The sequence below is a fragment of the Pollicipes pollicipes genome, unplaced genomic scaffold (assembly GCF_011947565.3).
Source record: "Pollicipes pollicipes isolate AB1234 unplaced genomic scaffold, Ppol_2.1 Scaffold_7261;HRSCAF=8764_pilon_pilon_pilon, whole genome shotgun sequence".
NCBI lineage: Eukaryota > Metazoa > Arthropoda > Thecostraca > Pollicipedomorpha > Pollicipedidae > Pollicipes > Pollicipes pollicipes.
In genome coordinates, this window is record NW_023597054.1 from 11,381,243 (window position 1) to 11,397,121 (window position 15,879).

Sequence of the window (15,879 nt, forward strand, 5' to 3'; positions counted from 1 at the left end):
TTGCAGTTTGAGTGCGGCGTTCAGAGTGCAAGGCTGACTGCGTCCGGGGCTTTACGATAAGGTGCAAAGACAGAAGAAGGTCCCAGCGATGTCAGGTAGTCACACATCCTCCGTCAGCTCCCGTCGAATATGCTTAAAACTGCCCTGTCCCCTTCGCTCCGCCCTCCGCTGGCCATCGCGCCCGGACGCCACCCCGCCCGCGACCTCTCCAGCGGGCTCTAGCAGAGGACGAGACACGGCGTCGGGCGCGCCGGCTGCACGGCGGACGGAAGGCGTGACGTGACATCGCGCCCGGACGCCACCCCGCCCGCGACCTCTCCAGCGGGCTCTAGCAGAGGACGAGACACGGCGTCGGGCGCGCCGGCTGCACGGCGGACGGAAGGCGTGACGTACGGGCTCTCAGACGAACGGCTTATCGAGCCGCCCGACGCCGGCAGGCGCCGCGATTACACGCGGCCGGCGCCGTCCGACTGCCGATAGCCCTGCATTGTGTGGTGTACTGCGTGGCCGGTGGCCAGGTGAGGCCGACCGCCCGGCTCCGGCCCCTGCTGACGCGACCCCGCCCGCTGAGACGGCCAACCCAGCCCGCGTCCTGCTGGTGGCGCTGGTCTGCAGTCTCTGGAGCCGCCGGCCTCGGCCCCAGGTGAGACACCGCTGCACTGCTGCGGACCCGCCAGTCGCACACACGGCCCACCATCACGAGCGTGCTTTATTGGGAAAACTGCCATACACGGTATGCAATCCCAGCTTCAGAGTCGTGAGCACTCTGGAAAGACGCATCGCACTCGTTCTGTAGAATAGATACGCTTCGCAAGAAATAAATGGGTCATTTGGGACGATGGACGAATGGAAGGAAAGAAGCGCCAATGGCAAGCTGATTTAGGAGTCACATTGGTATCGCCCGTTTCTTGACGTCTCATTGTCGTGAAGCGATTTATGAAAGGCAATACGTTTCGGTCAGGGACACTAAAAGACCGAGTGATTTCTCACAAGCAATACACACAGCTAAACACGGCCGGTCTGAACCGGTGCGTATAAAAACTCCCAAGAAGGCAGGGGCCCTGGTAACGAACGGCAGTGGCCGACGCAGTTCGGTAGGAGGCACGCCCGGACCTGCGCGCGGGGCAGGGGCCGCCTCGGGCGCCCCAATAGCCACCGGCCCCTGCTGGACGGCTGCAGGTGCGAGGCGCGCAGCTTCAGCCGCCGGCCCGCTGTACAGCTACCCGAGCTCCGGCGCCGCCTCCACCTGCTGGAGAGGGCTGCCGCCGCTGCCAGGTGCGGGAACCCGGCTCCCATGGGTCACGGCAGCGCCAGGCAGCCCAGCAGCCCGGCCCAGACACGGTGTCGCGACCCGGAGGCCGGTCCCACTCACTGTGCCGTGACCCCGAGGGCCGGTCCCACACACTGTTGCGACTCGGGGGCCAGTCCCAGACACTGTGTTGTAACCCAGGGGCCGGTCCCAGACCAGACATCGTGACCCGGGGGCCGACCCCAGACACGGTGTCGTAACCCGGGGCCGGCCCCAGACACGGTGTCGTAACCCGGGGCCGGCCCCAGACACGGTGTCGTGACCCGGGGGCCGACCCCAGACACGGTGTCGTAGCCCGGGGCCGGCCCAGACACGGTGTCGTGATCCGGGGGCCGGTCTCAGACACGGTGTTGAAACCCGATCCAGGGCAGAGCCGTGCTTGAAGACCCTGGGACACAGCACGGTGACCAGGGGGCATGGCGCCAGTCCCCAGTATCGGACGCTCGTTGGCTGTTGACCCGGAGGTACACATTAGCTATCTAATCGTCCGACGTGTGCAAGTGCATGGTCTAGCTAGTGTCTGCTTACCTGCGGCCGCTCCTGCCGCAATCTTGCTGGCAATCGCGTCCACCGGGCGAGCAACTACCCACGGACAGGCACTTGTTGCTACGGATGCACGGAAAACGTTAATTTCCACACGGTAGGCTTCGGTTTGTAGCTATCCTTTCACTGTCTTTGCTGTTGCTGCCTCTGGCCGCGAAACGGGAACTGATCTCACGAGTCTGTCAGTATGCGCCACCTGCCACGTCCTAGGACGTCCACCTATGCTCTTGAGTTCTGTCAGTATGCGCTACCTGCCACGTCCTAGGACGTCCACCTATGCTCTCGAGTGTGCCGAGGGGGGCATTTCGTAAAAAAAGACGTGAATACAGTCGCAGTCTTCCAGCAAGTTGGACGTGCCGCGAGCTGCTGCAGCTTCCGGAGCATGCTACCGTGCACTGGTCCGTCACCCTCGCCGTCCGCCGGAGCGACTCCTGGGACGCCGCTCTGCCCAGGCGTGCACTGGCTGGTGGAGGTGGCCGAAACAGGCAGCTGGCGTACATCGGCACCGACGAGCGCACGTGCAGTACGGGAGGGCGGTGCGAGCCTGTCCGGTCCGGTCCGGCCAACTCTGCGGCGGTGACGTGCTCGCAGTTCGAGGACGGCCAGCGTCAGTCTGGCACCAGGGCACCGACCGCTACCGCCAGCTAGGCCCCGGACAAACAAAACTGCAAGCCTGCGCACTCGGCAATCTCGCCGCCCTAACATGCATGTTAGCAGCTACGCCTGGTTTCACCGATGTGCTTTTCAGAACTGCCGTTTGGGCCCAGCTCTACTCTCGGAAGATCAGGCCATTTCAGACCGGTGCGCTGATACGGCGTGATCAGAAGGCGTGGGATCACAGCTGCGCATGGTGTAAGTGGACACAGGAGGCGCAGTGACACCGGAATAAGGCCAACGGAAGGTATCTATACCAATATTGAAACAAGCACCACACGTGACTGTACGTCTAGCATACGCTGGCACGTCGTAACTCCATGCTTGTATCCACATCTACATCACAACGTCCTCATAAGGCAGCGTCGGCTCGGACGGTCAGAAGGCCGACCTTCCGCGTTCAGCAGCACGTCAGCGGTGAGTCAGCCCTGACCGCCGCCAACACCGACGACAGGGTGACAAGCAAGAGGAGCTCCACAGTGACTCATGGGACGAGTGCCGATCCCGTGACCGGACAGGCCATCGGTCCGCCGAAGCACCCGCCGCCACTTTCCGCCTGGTGTTCCGGGCACGCCATACGGCACTTTTGTGCAACCCCAGATTTTAATTGAATCCAAGGTCACCGACCTCCGGTGACAGACACATTGAAATTCAGGCTTGAACGGTCAACTCGGGTACGAACGGGCACCAACTGGTACCAGGGTATAAGGGTATAAGGGTACTCTGAGCAGATTGCCCAGCATTGCTGGAGTGACCAGCCGCGTTGCCTTCCTTTCGAATAGCGTTGCTGCACAAACGCAATGCTTCGGTGCGCTCAAGTGCTCCAATAAGTGCTGGTACAGTGCGGCCGAAAAACGGGAAATACCTGTTGAAAGACGGTAAAGGACTGCAGAGACGCAGCATGAAACAGCAATTCCCAATGGTATGCGGCCATCGCTAGAAACCGGAACCGTGCGCAAAACAAGCAGTAGTTCGCAGTCGACCTCTGGACATATGCCAACGAGCGATAATCACGACCTGCCCTCACCAAAACCGGTCTGCATCAAACTCTGCTTGGTGGTCTAAATGTCAGCTTACGTGCTTACCTACGTGCGTATCTACCTACTACCCACCCACAAATCCTCAGAAGCAACACACATTTCGCGCTCATGGTGTCTCCATGAACTCATCTACCGCAGGCAGTGTTAAACACATGACTTCAACATCAGGCACCAAAACATCCGGCGGGGTTCTCCGCGGGACCAGATGAGGCCGCCGATCTCCGCTCATGCCTGGCGAGCGGGTGACGCTCCGCGGCTTGGGCGAAGGACGGCTCAAATCGGTGACCCGATCGAACGGCCGCCCTGCCGCAGTTTCGCCACCACACCCTCCGGACCACTCTCCATTACCCCTCGGGAACCATTTGTTACACAGACATTCCCAGGTGAGGCCTTGGTTACGGCAATGCCACTTGTCTTGATCCAGCACGGCTGGCCGCTCACGTCCCCTCTCCCCCGGCTATCGCCAGGTCAGCGCCAGCAGACCCACCCTTACCTGGCCGAGACCTGGCCGCCGTCTACTGCTCTGGTCGGACAGACGCGGGACGGCTCGCTGGCGGCATGCCCCAGTGTCTATCGCACAGCTTTCCATCCACGGGCACCTGTCCACCGGCAGGGTGCCGGGCCAGACTCGACTCGAATCTCTAGGGCGGCTAACAGCCTGGCTCTCCACCAGTCTACCTGTAGTCTGGGTGCGGCTAGTCCGCGGCATCTAGACGTCTATACACTGCGTCCGCCGCGGCGCCCTAAGGAGACCCCGCATGGCTAGTGGGGGCTACTCTGTGAAGGCGGCTACACAATACAACCCGGCGCCACTAATCAACGTTTATTCTCTAGGGAGCACACACCAACACTGCCCGCTACCCTGGGCGTAAAGGCTACGTATTGCACCTATGCGCTATGTAGGAAATCACAACCACGTCTTTCTACTGGAGACCCGCGGCTCGTGAAACGTCTACCTGAAGTCGCGCCGGTGGAGCCGGGCGTCGCGGCGCGCACCGGCCGCCGGAGAGCTCGGCCGGTTCCCCGGCGGCCCGACCAAGGGACTAGAGGTGGGCGGGGAGCGACACCCTGCCGAGCTAGCTGCTCAGGACAACACTGCCGGCGGGACCCGCCCTGTTCGGAGGTCGAGACGGTCGTCGGCGACAGACGGCACGCTACGCTGCTTACAAAATATAGACACACGCACGCACACACCGCAGGAGATAAGGCAGAGATGTCTGGAAGATGCTCGACGGTACCCGTGCGCCTGAGGCGGCCGCGCCGCGCTGACGTCCGTCGGCTCGCTGCGGGCGCCCAGCCGCCGGCTCCGGCCAGGCTGCGGGCGGCGCGACGGCGCTGGAGCCGAGACAGCTCCGCCGGCCCGCCGCCCGTCGGGCGAGGGCGAGGGCGAGGGCGGTGACGGTGGCACGCCATGCTCGGGGTGCGCCCTCCCACCCCGGTGGCGCGCGCGCGGCACGGCGGCCGGCAGCGCCGCAACAGAGCCTTGGCCCGGCGCCGACAGAGGAGAGGAAAGCAGTGGCGGAGGCGGCGGCGACACCGGCCGGCGCGGCTGGACGCAGCCGGCCGGCCGGTCGACTTGCGCCCGAGGCGATAAATCCTGTGCGTCTCCATGGTGACGCCGGGACGGCCGGCGACCAGTTAGCCCCGGCCGTGATTTGTCACGCGAAATGGCGGCCAGCTCGCGGCAGCCTGCGGCGTCGCTGAAGCCCGGCCGATGCTGGGCCGACTGAGCACGCGACTATGGATACGGCACGGTCCCGCCTGCAGGGTGCACTCGGGGGCATCCGACGCTACACGGCCATAATACGACAACACGAGTTTCCGCCATTCAAAACAGCTACGCGACTGGGCGGACTACGGCACCGCATCACGCATGGAAGCTTTTGATTGTTTTCTCCGAAATCTGCAGTCTACATAAAGCTACCCAAACTTTGAGCTGCCGTATCTAGACTAGAGCACCTCTGGAATGTCGCTCCTTCTTACCGCCTGGGCTCGACGCTCGCTCTGAGCACATACTGAAAATAAGGCATGTTTAGTTCGATGGTCGGTGGGTAGCACGAGATCGCTCCTTCGCAGGCGGCGGCGCCACCTCGTCCCAACACCCGCCACACACACACAAGCGTCCGGTACAAAATCGCCACAAACGCTCCGAAAAAGCCCTCGCGAATGAGGGCGCGTCCTCGGCGGCCGGGCGGCGGCCAGCGGGCGAGGAAGGCACAGCAGTCTCAGCGTGACGCGCGCGCAGCGGCCGGGCGCCGCCGGCTGCATGCTCGCCGGCCGAACGCGGCGCCAAGCGCACTACGCTGTTAGGCACAGTTGTTATTGCGGAGCTGGAAGCTACTACTGGGGCGGCGCGGCCGCCGGTGGGCCACGACCGCCTCCGACGGCCGGCGCTCCTCGGCCGGCTGTCGTCGACGGGGCGGCGCGCCCGCTCGGGACAGAGAGAGAGCGAGAGAGCCAGGACACCGGTCTCCGGCGGAGACACGTCCACCGCATGCCCGCCTCTGTCAACCGACGACGATGGCGCCGACAAGCCGCGCTACGTGTCTACGTTTATTCATTGAGAACTACTACAATGCATGGAAACTAGGAATAAAGGAAAACGAAAGTTCAGCCACTGAACAACTACATAGCGATCTACACGACACAACTGACCCATGCTAGGTCACTGGGCCGCGGCCTGCCGGCGGCCCGGCCGACGGCGAGTCGGCGGCGGTCGGCCGCGGGACGCCGGCGGGCCGGACCTAGCCGCAGGGTTATATACAAAAACCGGCCGCTGGCGGGTCCGCCGCAGCGTCTAAGCTAACTAGTCACAAGTCTGACCACTATAGTAATAGGAGAGTCTACACAGAGGGGGCACAGATAGAAAGAGAGGGGGCTGAACAGAGGCGTCACCCTGTTGCATGTTTGCGACGGCGCCGCCAGGGTCACCAGAGAGCACGCGGCGGGGCGGAGCGCGGCCGCCCTGCACCCGTCCGCCTCTCACAGAGGGCGGCTACCAGCCACAGTCGACGGGGCCGGGGGCCAGAGAAAGACCTACGGCTAGGAGGCGGGCGGCCGGCGGCCGGGCGGCCGGGCGGCCGGGCCGACGGTGCGTGCCCGTGCGTGACGTTACAGGGCCGGGCCCGGCCGCCGGACGCGGACCGGCCGCCCGCCTCGACACATTCCTTTCGAACACAGAGGGAAGATCCAGCTCTCAGTCTAGGGTACTGAACACGAAGTACGCATTTACAAAACTAAAGTCTATCTGCAAGTTATTGCTATGACAACATGTCAGACAGAGGTGGGGAGACGGCGGTCAAGAGTATTTGGCACTGAAGAACAGCTTTGTGCTCCGCGCGACGGCCCAGCGAATTTCTTGGCACCAGCGGGCCGGACTTACGGACAATACATCCTGCACACTGCTCTCTTATCTCTGCCCAGGCGTGCCTGAGGAGGTCTCCGCTAGCTCTACAGCGTCTTCTTCCACCTAGGGTCAGGTTGTAGCCCACTGAACTGTATGCCCTGTCCACCAGTGGCCAGGAACTGCATTGCACTGATCTCCAGCCCTGCTCGCCCGGTGTCGGGTACTGTATACCACTGAGCTGCAGCGATGTCCGCACGGGGTCAGGACCTAGTCCACCGGACTCGAGCCCTGTCCACTACGGCCAGGATCCACAGTCCACCGGGCTTCGGTTCTGTCCACCTGCGGTCCGAAGCTACAGTTTCGTGGCCTTGCAGTCCCGTTCAGGCGGCGTCAGAGGCTGCAGTACAGCGCACTCCAGCACTAGCCAGCTGGGATCGCCGAGCCCGACACGCGCAGACACCGTACACACCGCGACCCCCCTCCCACACACTACACTAGCTGCTGGGGGGCGACCAGGCCCGAGATTCTGCGGCGAGCGAGCGCCGCCCGCCTTTTGATTCCGTCCGTGCCCCACGGGCCCGGCCGGTGGGCTCCGCCCCCATCCCCGTCCGCCCGGCCTGAGGGTAAATACTGCGCGAACTGGAAGAGAACGGCGTCAGGAGGGAGATGGCACACAACAGCGCGTCAACACGTGCGAAAACGGGCCGGGGCTCTCCAGAAGGTGCATGTGTCTGAGTGTGTGCACGGGTGCGTACTTAAGTGTGTATGTGTGTGGAGGGGGATGATAATGGGGAGCAAGAGGGATTTGAGAAGGGTGACGAGGGGGAGGAGAAAGGTGTTAGCCCATGAGGGACGCATATGTGAACATGTGAGTCCGTGAGTGTATGTGTGTATGTATGTTTGTACGTGTGCATGTATGGATGCATGTATGCATGTATATACGTGTATGTATGTATGTATGTGAGCGTATGCGTGGGTGGTCATGTTTAGATGGAGTACAAGGGATGTGACTCCTCCGCCCGTTATTGCCATTGTTATTACTACAACACGGTGAGGTCGAGTACTCTGATATGCTGCGCACCCGGGGCGGTGCGTGACAACTGAGAGACGAGGGCGCAGACAAGAGGTCCGCTCGCCGGGGCGTGCAGAGCTCGGACAGTGGAAGACCTGCTACAGATGTACACCTCAGCTACACACAAGCTCGGCAAGCGCTGCACAACAGTTATGTACACTGCTCTGGGTAATATCGTATGTAGGAATCGGGAGATGACGGTTTGGCAAGATGCGGATGTGACGCTTTGTTGTACTACTGAATCATTCTACATGAGATCTGAGCGGACATCCGACTGTCGGTCGCCACCACGCCGTCCGCACAACCCAAGGGCCAACTTGACAATAAATAACTTAAAACCCCTGAGAACTTATGCTATTGTCAATACCGCGCGCGCCGCCTTGCCGTCGTCTCAATCGGACAGTGGCTGAGCTGAGCTGAGCCTCCAGCGGCTACTCTACGCTGCCTGTCTACCACAACCATGAAAGACATCCAGCATACACACCTAGTCCGGGCCGTCGCTCTCGCTCAGTCTCTCGCGCTCTCGCTCTCGCTCCTCACAGCCGCCGCCGCCGGCGGGGCGGGTGGAGCGCCACCTAGGCCGTGTACATGCCGTACAGTGGCGCGGCGCCGCCCCAGTCGATCCCCTGCAGGCCGCTCATGTCGATGTTGGCGAACTGGTAGGGGAGCGCGGCTGGCTGGAGGGCGGCCGCCGAGAGCGCGCCGCCCACCGGTGCCACGCCGGCCGGCAGGCCGCCCAGCTGCTGACCCAGCGACGGCGACGCCGCCGCCACCGGCACCGAGTACGGCGAGTACCGGAAGCTGGACAGGCCCGAGAAGGCCGGCCCGCCGGCCGTCATGACGCGCGAGTAGTGCTGCTGCACCTGCTGCACGTGCGCCGCCAGCGGCGTCAGCGAGCCGCCGGCCGCCGCCGACTGCATCACCGACAGCAGCTGCGCCCGCTTGGCGCGCTCCGTCGCCTGGATCGTCTCCTTGGGCTGCGCGTACTTGCACTCGACCGTCTTGTTCTTGATCACGTGGTGGTGCTTCTTGACCACGCGCGCACTGTGCTCCTCGTTCTCGTACGTGACGAACGCGAAGCCGCGGTGCCGCTTCGTGTTGTTGTCCATCTGCAGCGAGCATTCGAGCACCTTGCCGAACTGCGAGAAGTACTCGAGCAGCTCCTGCGAGTTGGTCTCCTGGCTGACGCCGCCCACGAACACCTTGCGCGGGATCATCAGGTCGCCGCTCGCCTTCTGTCCCTTGGGCGTGGCCAGCTTCGGATCGATTTTCTTGCCGTCCAGCATGTGCTCCTCCTGGCTGAGCACCTTGTTCACCGACTCTATGTCGGCGAACGTCACGAAGCCAAAGCCGCGGTTCCTCTGCAATAGACGGGCACGTTTAGCGGCGGGCACCAGCACACCTGCGCTACCCGGCACGACAGCTACGCACGACCCCGAACGCCGCTAGGCTAGACTAGCCTCGACCACAGTCTAACCCCCGAGCTAGCGAGACCCGCACTGTCCGGACGCTACCACAGCAGCCCACTACCCTAGCCGCTAGCCTGAGCGCGCTGTGCGAGCAGCCTGCGACACACCCGGCCCCTGGGGCGCGTCTCACTCACGTTCGTGGCCGGGTCCTTGAGCACCATCACGTCCAGGATGGTGCCGTACGGCGCGAAGTACGCCCGCAGCTTCTCGGGTGTCGTCTGGAAGCTGATGCCGCCCACGAAAATCTTGTTGGGCGAATGGTCATCGGCGGTGCTGTTGCTGGAGCTGTGCGTGGAGCGCGCCTCCGAGTCGCCGCTGTCGCGCCGTCGCGCCTCCAGCCGGGCCGGGCCGACGGGTGTGGCCGGCGCCGGCGGCGCGCCGCCCAACAGGCTGCTGCTGGCCACCATCAGAGACATGTCACCTGCCGGACACACGGGCGCGGATGTCAGCTGCTGCGCGTCCGCCCATCGCGCCAGTGCCCCGAGTCAATCCCCTCGCTGGTGGATCATTCACGCGAGCAGCGGTTGGTGGACGACTGTGGGCGATTGGTAGACATCGGCGGGACGCGGTGCCGGCGAACCCAGAGCATGAGTGGCCGGAGCGAGCCCACCAAGCAGGAGAAATTGCCCAAGTGGTTTCGGCCGAACGGTCGATACAGGCGGCCACATGCAATATGCACTACAGGCCCGATTGGATGCCGACCGGCGCGGCGACACGACGGCGCGCCCGGCTCGTGACCGGCCGCCTCGCCGGACACACGCGGCCCGGCTCGCCCGGGAGTGGGTCAGCGGTGCCGGGCCGAGCCAGCCCGACTGCAGCGCCGTGGGCGCTGCGGCCGGCCCCGGACCGCCGCGCGGCGCCGCTGCCGAGCACATAGCGCGCTGCCCTCGGCCGCCGTCATTGGCGGCACCGACTGCGGCTGCCGGCGGTGCGATGGCTAAACTACGCATCTGGACAACCAGCGGTACGGGTTTCGATTCCCCGCGATGCCCGTCCTTCCTGCCAGAGTGGGAGGAAGGCGACGCCATTTAGCGTTTGTTGCTGAGTACATCGTTAAGCCCCGATGACGACTCCGGCCAGGACGACTAAACGAGCAGCATGACACGGCTGGTCCACTTCCGAGAAATGGGTCCACCAGGTCTATGGAGGGCGGCGATTCCGCCCCGCTGGGGAGATGGCGCCTGCGAGGGCTAACCGGTTTCCATTTCAGTAATGGTGTCAGCGGTGTCCTCGGCATCCACCCCGCTGCCAACATGTCCCGTGTTCCGCTGCTTCTCCCGACGTCAGCGTCTGTGCCAGCCCCAGCATCGTTGTCAGCGGTCATCGCAGTACGGAAGCGAGGAGCCCGTGGTGGCCCGGCCTTGAGATAATGCGGCCATAGCGAGGCCGAAAGGGCAGCGCCGCCGGACGGACGGCGCTGTCGCCGTCTGAGGCCGACGGAGACAGCGCCGCCCGGCAGTGCCGTCCCATCAGAGATAGGCCGGCGCTCGGCAGACCCTACTAGGAGGCCACACGTCGCGACCCCGGCTTCCATCGCTGCCTGGCGCGTCGATGGGGTGAGGAGCAAGGACACGACCGGCCCGGCCCGGTCCCAGCTACGCTGGTTCAAGGTCGCAAGGAAGTGTGGCCTGCGGCGCCCCCATCCCAGCCGGCTCCCGGTTAGCAGGACGGTGGATCCCCTTCCTCTACCGGATCGGGGTGGGCAGTGGGCTACGTCATCCGCTGACGCCGGCGCTGCTGGTGCTGGGTCGCCTCTCAACACTTGCCGGGGCTGGCAGGGGAGGCCGGTCCCCCGTCTACCCGGTGCCGGGGCCGGCAGGGGAGCCGGGCCGGCGGCGCCCCCGTCTGCGCCGGCTCGGGATGCAGCGATCGATAGCCGGCCGGCCGCCGGGCTGTCAGCGCGCCGGCCGGCCGCCAAACGGGCGCGCGCCGGCCGGCCGGCCTACCTCAACAGTCCGGCGGACCGGGCGGGCCGGACCCGGCCGGCGGGCCGCCAGCCGCGGCAAGGTCAGCCGCCCCGGCCCGGCCCCGGCACCGGACCGGCGGCGCAACAGGGCCGCCCGACCGCACCACGTGGCGCCGCCGCCGCGTTTATTTGCAGTGACTGAGAGCCGGCCATCAAAATAGAATGATCCGACACCGGCGCGGTTTGGCACGTCGCTCGTCTGCCGGGTGATTATTTTGAGAGCGGTACGCGTCACCGCGGCGACACACCGAGCATCAATCAGCGGCTAGCTCGCCATTGGCCGCCGTATGGCGCCGCCGATGACGCTGCTCAGAGCGAAGTCGACGCCACGGCGTCAGCGTCACCCAGCAGCACGGCCAGCGCTGGCACCAGCGGCACCAGACGGCGCCGGCAGTCGCCCGCCGAGCTCCGGCGCCCGCGGGGAGGTCGCCGCCGGCGGGGCTCAGCGGAACGTCACACCGACCGGCTGATCCTATCCTATCTGGCGAAACGACACAGACAGGCGGCCCATGCCGGTCCGACAAACGACACATACAGGCGGCCCATGCCAGTCCGACAAACGACACATACAGGCGGCCCATGCCGGTCCGACAAACGACACATACAGGCGGCCCATGCCGGTCCGACAAACGTCACATACAGGCGGCCCATGCCAGTCCGACAAACGAGCGCTGGAGCCGGTCCGAGGAACCAGCGCTGGTGCCGGCCCGGCGAACGAGCGCTGGCGTCGGTCCGGCAGACGAGCGCTGGTGCCAGTCTGACAGACCAGCGCTGGCGTCGGTCCGGCAGACGAGCGCTGGCGCCGGTCCGACAGACGAGCGCTGGTGCCAGTCTGACAGACCAGCGCTGGTGCCGGTCCGACAGACGAGCGCTGGTGCCGATCTGACAGACGCGCAGCATCCGGCCGATGGGAGCCCGGTAATCTTACAAGCGGACGCCATCCGCTGCTGATGGCGCCGCCGCATGCGATCCGCCCAGCCGATTAGTTAATGCAGAAATCGATGTCGTCCTCGCTAATGAAGCCGGCACGCGTTGCATCGGCGGCCGGACGGATTGATCCGATCAGGACCGGCCGGCGGACGACCCGGCCGGGCTGGACCGGACCGATGGGCCGGGCTGGGCCGGACCGGTGGGCCGGGCTGGGCCGGACCGGTGGGCCGGGCTGGACCGGACCGGTGGGCCGGGCTGGACCGGTAGGCCGGACCGGCAGACCAGGGTAGACCGGTAAACCGCACCAGGCTGAACCGGTAGACCGGACCGGCAGACTGGCAGACCGGACCGGCGGACCGGGCTGGACCGGTCGGCGGACTAGGAAGGACTGGCTGGCGACCCGGCACGGACTGGCCGGCGGACTATGCGGGTTTTGTTCAGAATGCGTTGCTCTCGACTAAATAACTACACCCATCCAGAGAAACAACGTGGCTTAAGCCCCCACCGCGGCATTGGCTACGGACATTACGAATCCACGGTCTGCTTGAAACATCTAAAAATAGTAAAGCGCATTACGGGCATTCATTTAGTTTATCTATTATTGAGTCCTTTCAGGTCAGTATGCACACTGCGATTTTGCTCTTACGAACAGGCTGCGAAACAAAATACAGAAGGTGTAACAAACTGGCACACGTTTCAGCTCTTTGAAAGCTCCGCTATGCTGGCTGAACAGGTCTTTAACAAAAGGGTACACAGGCAGAGACAGAGATGGGCGCTACAGAGAAAGGGTGTTGGGAACGACGAACCGCCAGGCCACGTTCTCCGTCCTGGACAGATCGCGTCTTCACAGCGTGAGATTCACGCGAGCTCGGCAGGCCTTGCCGCCGAGCCTCGGCTAATCAGCCGGGCTTCAGAGACCGAGCACCTGGCGCCGCTGCAGCGTCAGCAACAGACAGCGCGTGCGTGGCCACCGACGTGACGGGCATCGGGACGGGCGCCGCCGGCTGACCTGTGCGCCGCGCCAGGCCAGATGGTGTCGGCCGGGCCAAGCCGTCCGATCGCCGACGGGATCCAGCACCGGAACAGTGCGCCGCCGCCGGCCGCCGGCCGCCGGCCCGGGCCTGGCAAACACGCCCGTCCCACCCACAAACACCACTCGGATCGCGTCACAGCCGCAGCGGCACATGGCACCAGGCTGGGCCCGAGCCGGCCCGGCAGATGGGCCGTCGGCGCTCTGGCCCGATCTAGTCTGTTCCGTTCTCGTCCCGATCGGGCACATGGCACCAGGCTGGGCCCAAGCCGGCCCGGCAGATGGACCGTCGGCACTCTGGCCCGATCTCGCCCGCTGGGAAAAACAGCGGGCCCCGCGCGGCAGCGGCGCCACTGGGCCGGCTCGGCCTCGCGCGGCCTGGAGCACGGTCCAGCGGGCTGCCGATCGACTCGGGCCGTCGCCGACGCCGGAAAACAGACGAATTTAATCAAAACTTCGCTCAGACGGTGAAAGAGATCGGCCGGCCGAAGAATTAACAGTCGTGCCCTATGCATCGCGATGAGATCGATTCGCGGTGAGCAGTGGCAGCTGTGGCGACAGAGCCGGACTGTTCGCATAGAGCATCAGGCGGCGGCGAGCCCTCCACTTGCGCCAGAGATCGGGCCAGAAATTGATGCATGCATCTGCCGCGACACTGTTCCCTTGACACGCCAAGGATCACTAAACGGCACAGTGATGTATGCTGATATTGTGATGAACAATCCACCACCATTACAGCCCAGGGAAACGTAACGGAGGCAAGCATCCATGTAAATCCGCCTCCAGAGGCAAACATGTGACGGGAGAGCGACATCGGTATGTGGACTAGGCTGCATGACTTTTTGCAGTTGACGCGCCCTAAAACTCTAGTTGATGAACCGGAGCCGAAGTCTCGCCGGCCCGCGCCAGCCGGGCGTGCGACCCGTGACGTCAGCCGCGGGGCCGGCCACCATGAATGGCGCAGGGGGCGCGTGTTTTGCTCCGAGGGCCCGCTCCCCCAACCGGCTCGGGCGGGAGCGGGCCGGGCGCCGGTGGAGCGCCTTTGTGCCGCCAGCCGGCCGCGGCGCTCTCCCCAGGCAAAAAGCGGCCCAGAGCGGCGCACCGGTCGGACGCCACGCACCCGCACCGTCCGCCACACTCACGAACCCCGGTCGTCACGCCGTGCCCCGTGACCCCGTCCGTGCGTCCACCCGCCACGGGTGTTAGTTGTCCACTGTTGTCTGATGACCGTCTGCCGTGGCGCTGCCCAAATGGGCCAGACCTCTCCGGCCGACGGGCGGTTGCGCTCCGCCTCACCTGGGTCGTGCGCCAGCCCGAGCGGCCCTCTCGGCCGCCGGTCGCGGTCGACCGCGCTGGATGGAGCGCACGCCGGCGGCGGCGGCGCGCGTCTTGCACGGCGGCGAGAGTGCTCCGGCGCCAATATCGACCACACACTGCAGACGGCGGCCGCGCGCGCTCACACTGGCAAACAGGCCGGCCGGGACAGGGCGGACGGCGCGTCCGGCTGGCGGGCGGGCGCTCACTTCTGTCGGCGCCGGGCCGAGCCGCGCGCCGAGGGGACGCCGCCCGGCCGAAGGCCATCTGCCGGCCGGCAAAAACCCTCCACCTGGCGGCGCCGCCGGCAGTTGACGGGCGGCACAGGGGGCGGCGCGGCCCGGAACCCGACCCCTGCGGCGCCGCCCCCGCCGCAGCGCGTGCTGTGCAGGGCGCGGGTAGGCGGTCGCGGGCCGCCGCGACCAGGCTGGCCGGCCGGCCGTGCGCCGTATCGCGCAGAGCCAGGCGACGGGGCGGCTTATCGCCGCCGAGCCAGGCAACCGGCTTTGGAGCGCCGCCGCCGACTGTGCGGCCACTGCTCGCCGCCAGCGCCGCTCGACGCCACGGCCAGCCCGCGAACCGACTACCGGGTCAGCCCGGTCACTCGACGCCGATCCCAGACCGGCACCGTCCCTGCGCGCCCCAGACTAAGCTCACTCCGTGAGTGGCCGCACCGCCCTCTTAGGGCTTCTGCCCAGGCCCCCGCTCCCAACACGCACTCCACGCCAAGGCGACGCCGAACCCCGGCCAGGGTCATCGCCGGGGCTTCGCGCGACCCCGCGGTTCAATCCGTCGTCCAGGTCAGACGGCCACGACGACACGGCCGCCGGCGCTCTCGCACGTGAATTAACGCCGATGAGATGCAGATGGGACGCAATGCCGGAACAGGATGGACCCGGCAATTCCGACAGCCCGCGCCGCGGGGCGGAGACCTCGGTCGAGGAACTTGTGCGCGAGAAATGCCTACGCCAACGGAAGAGAACTAAGCCAAAACTGGTTGCGCGCCGAAAGTGCCGGGATGTCTTAACTTCTGCGGAAATTGAAGATCACTAGCCCCCGATACCCATATTCAGCGTATTTCAGAGCAGTGCAATCCGGCCAGAATAACACAGGAAGTCAACGTGCACAGTAGGTCATCCTCGGTTTACTGCAACCGGAGACTGAATAACTATCCCGGCTGCAGACAGCCCACTTGCTGACAGCGCA

The 15,879-nt window shown here is 65.1% G+C and overlaps 1 protein-coding gene across 2 annotated transcripts; it reads right to left on the bottom strand.

The window, feature by feature from the left end:
• Positions 1-5,050: 5,050 nt before the first annotated feature.
• Positions 5,051-14,724, bottom strand: LOC119112477 (RNA-binding protein Musashi homolog 2). Of its 2 annotated transcripts, XR_005095722.1 has the most exons (4): positions 14,656-14,724; positions 9,568-9,854; positions 8,449-9,325; positions 5,051-5,561 (listed from the first exon to the last, which is right to left on the bottom strand). XR_005095722.1 is itself a non-coding variant. In XM_037236678.1 (3 exons), exons 2-3 carry the CDS (start codon positions 9,847-9,849, stop codon positions 8,540-8,542), a joined length of 1,068 nt encoding a protein of 355 aa, XP_037092573.1. In that variant the 5' UTR covers positions 9,850-9,854; positions 14,656-14,724; the 3' UTR covers positions 5,964-8,539. The 2 variants fall into 2 exon arrangements, 1 of the variants encoding a protein (XP_037092573.1); XM_037236678.1 differs by lacking the exon at positions 5,051-5,561 and having other exon boundaries at positions 5,964-9,325.
• Positions 14,725-15,879: the final 1,155 nt, after the last annotated feature.

Excerpts from the sequence above, each read along its gene's own strand:
- LOC119112477 (XM_037236678.1), bottom strand. The coding sequence starts at position 9,849 with ATGTCTCTGATGGTGGCCAGCAGCAGCCTGTTGGGCGGCGCGCCGCCG. Across the intron at positions 9,326-9,567 it reads TCAAGGACCCGGCCACGAAC|AGGAACCGCGGCTTTGGCTT; the intron begins GTGAGTGAGACG and ends CGTCTATTGCAG.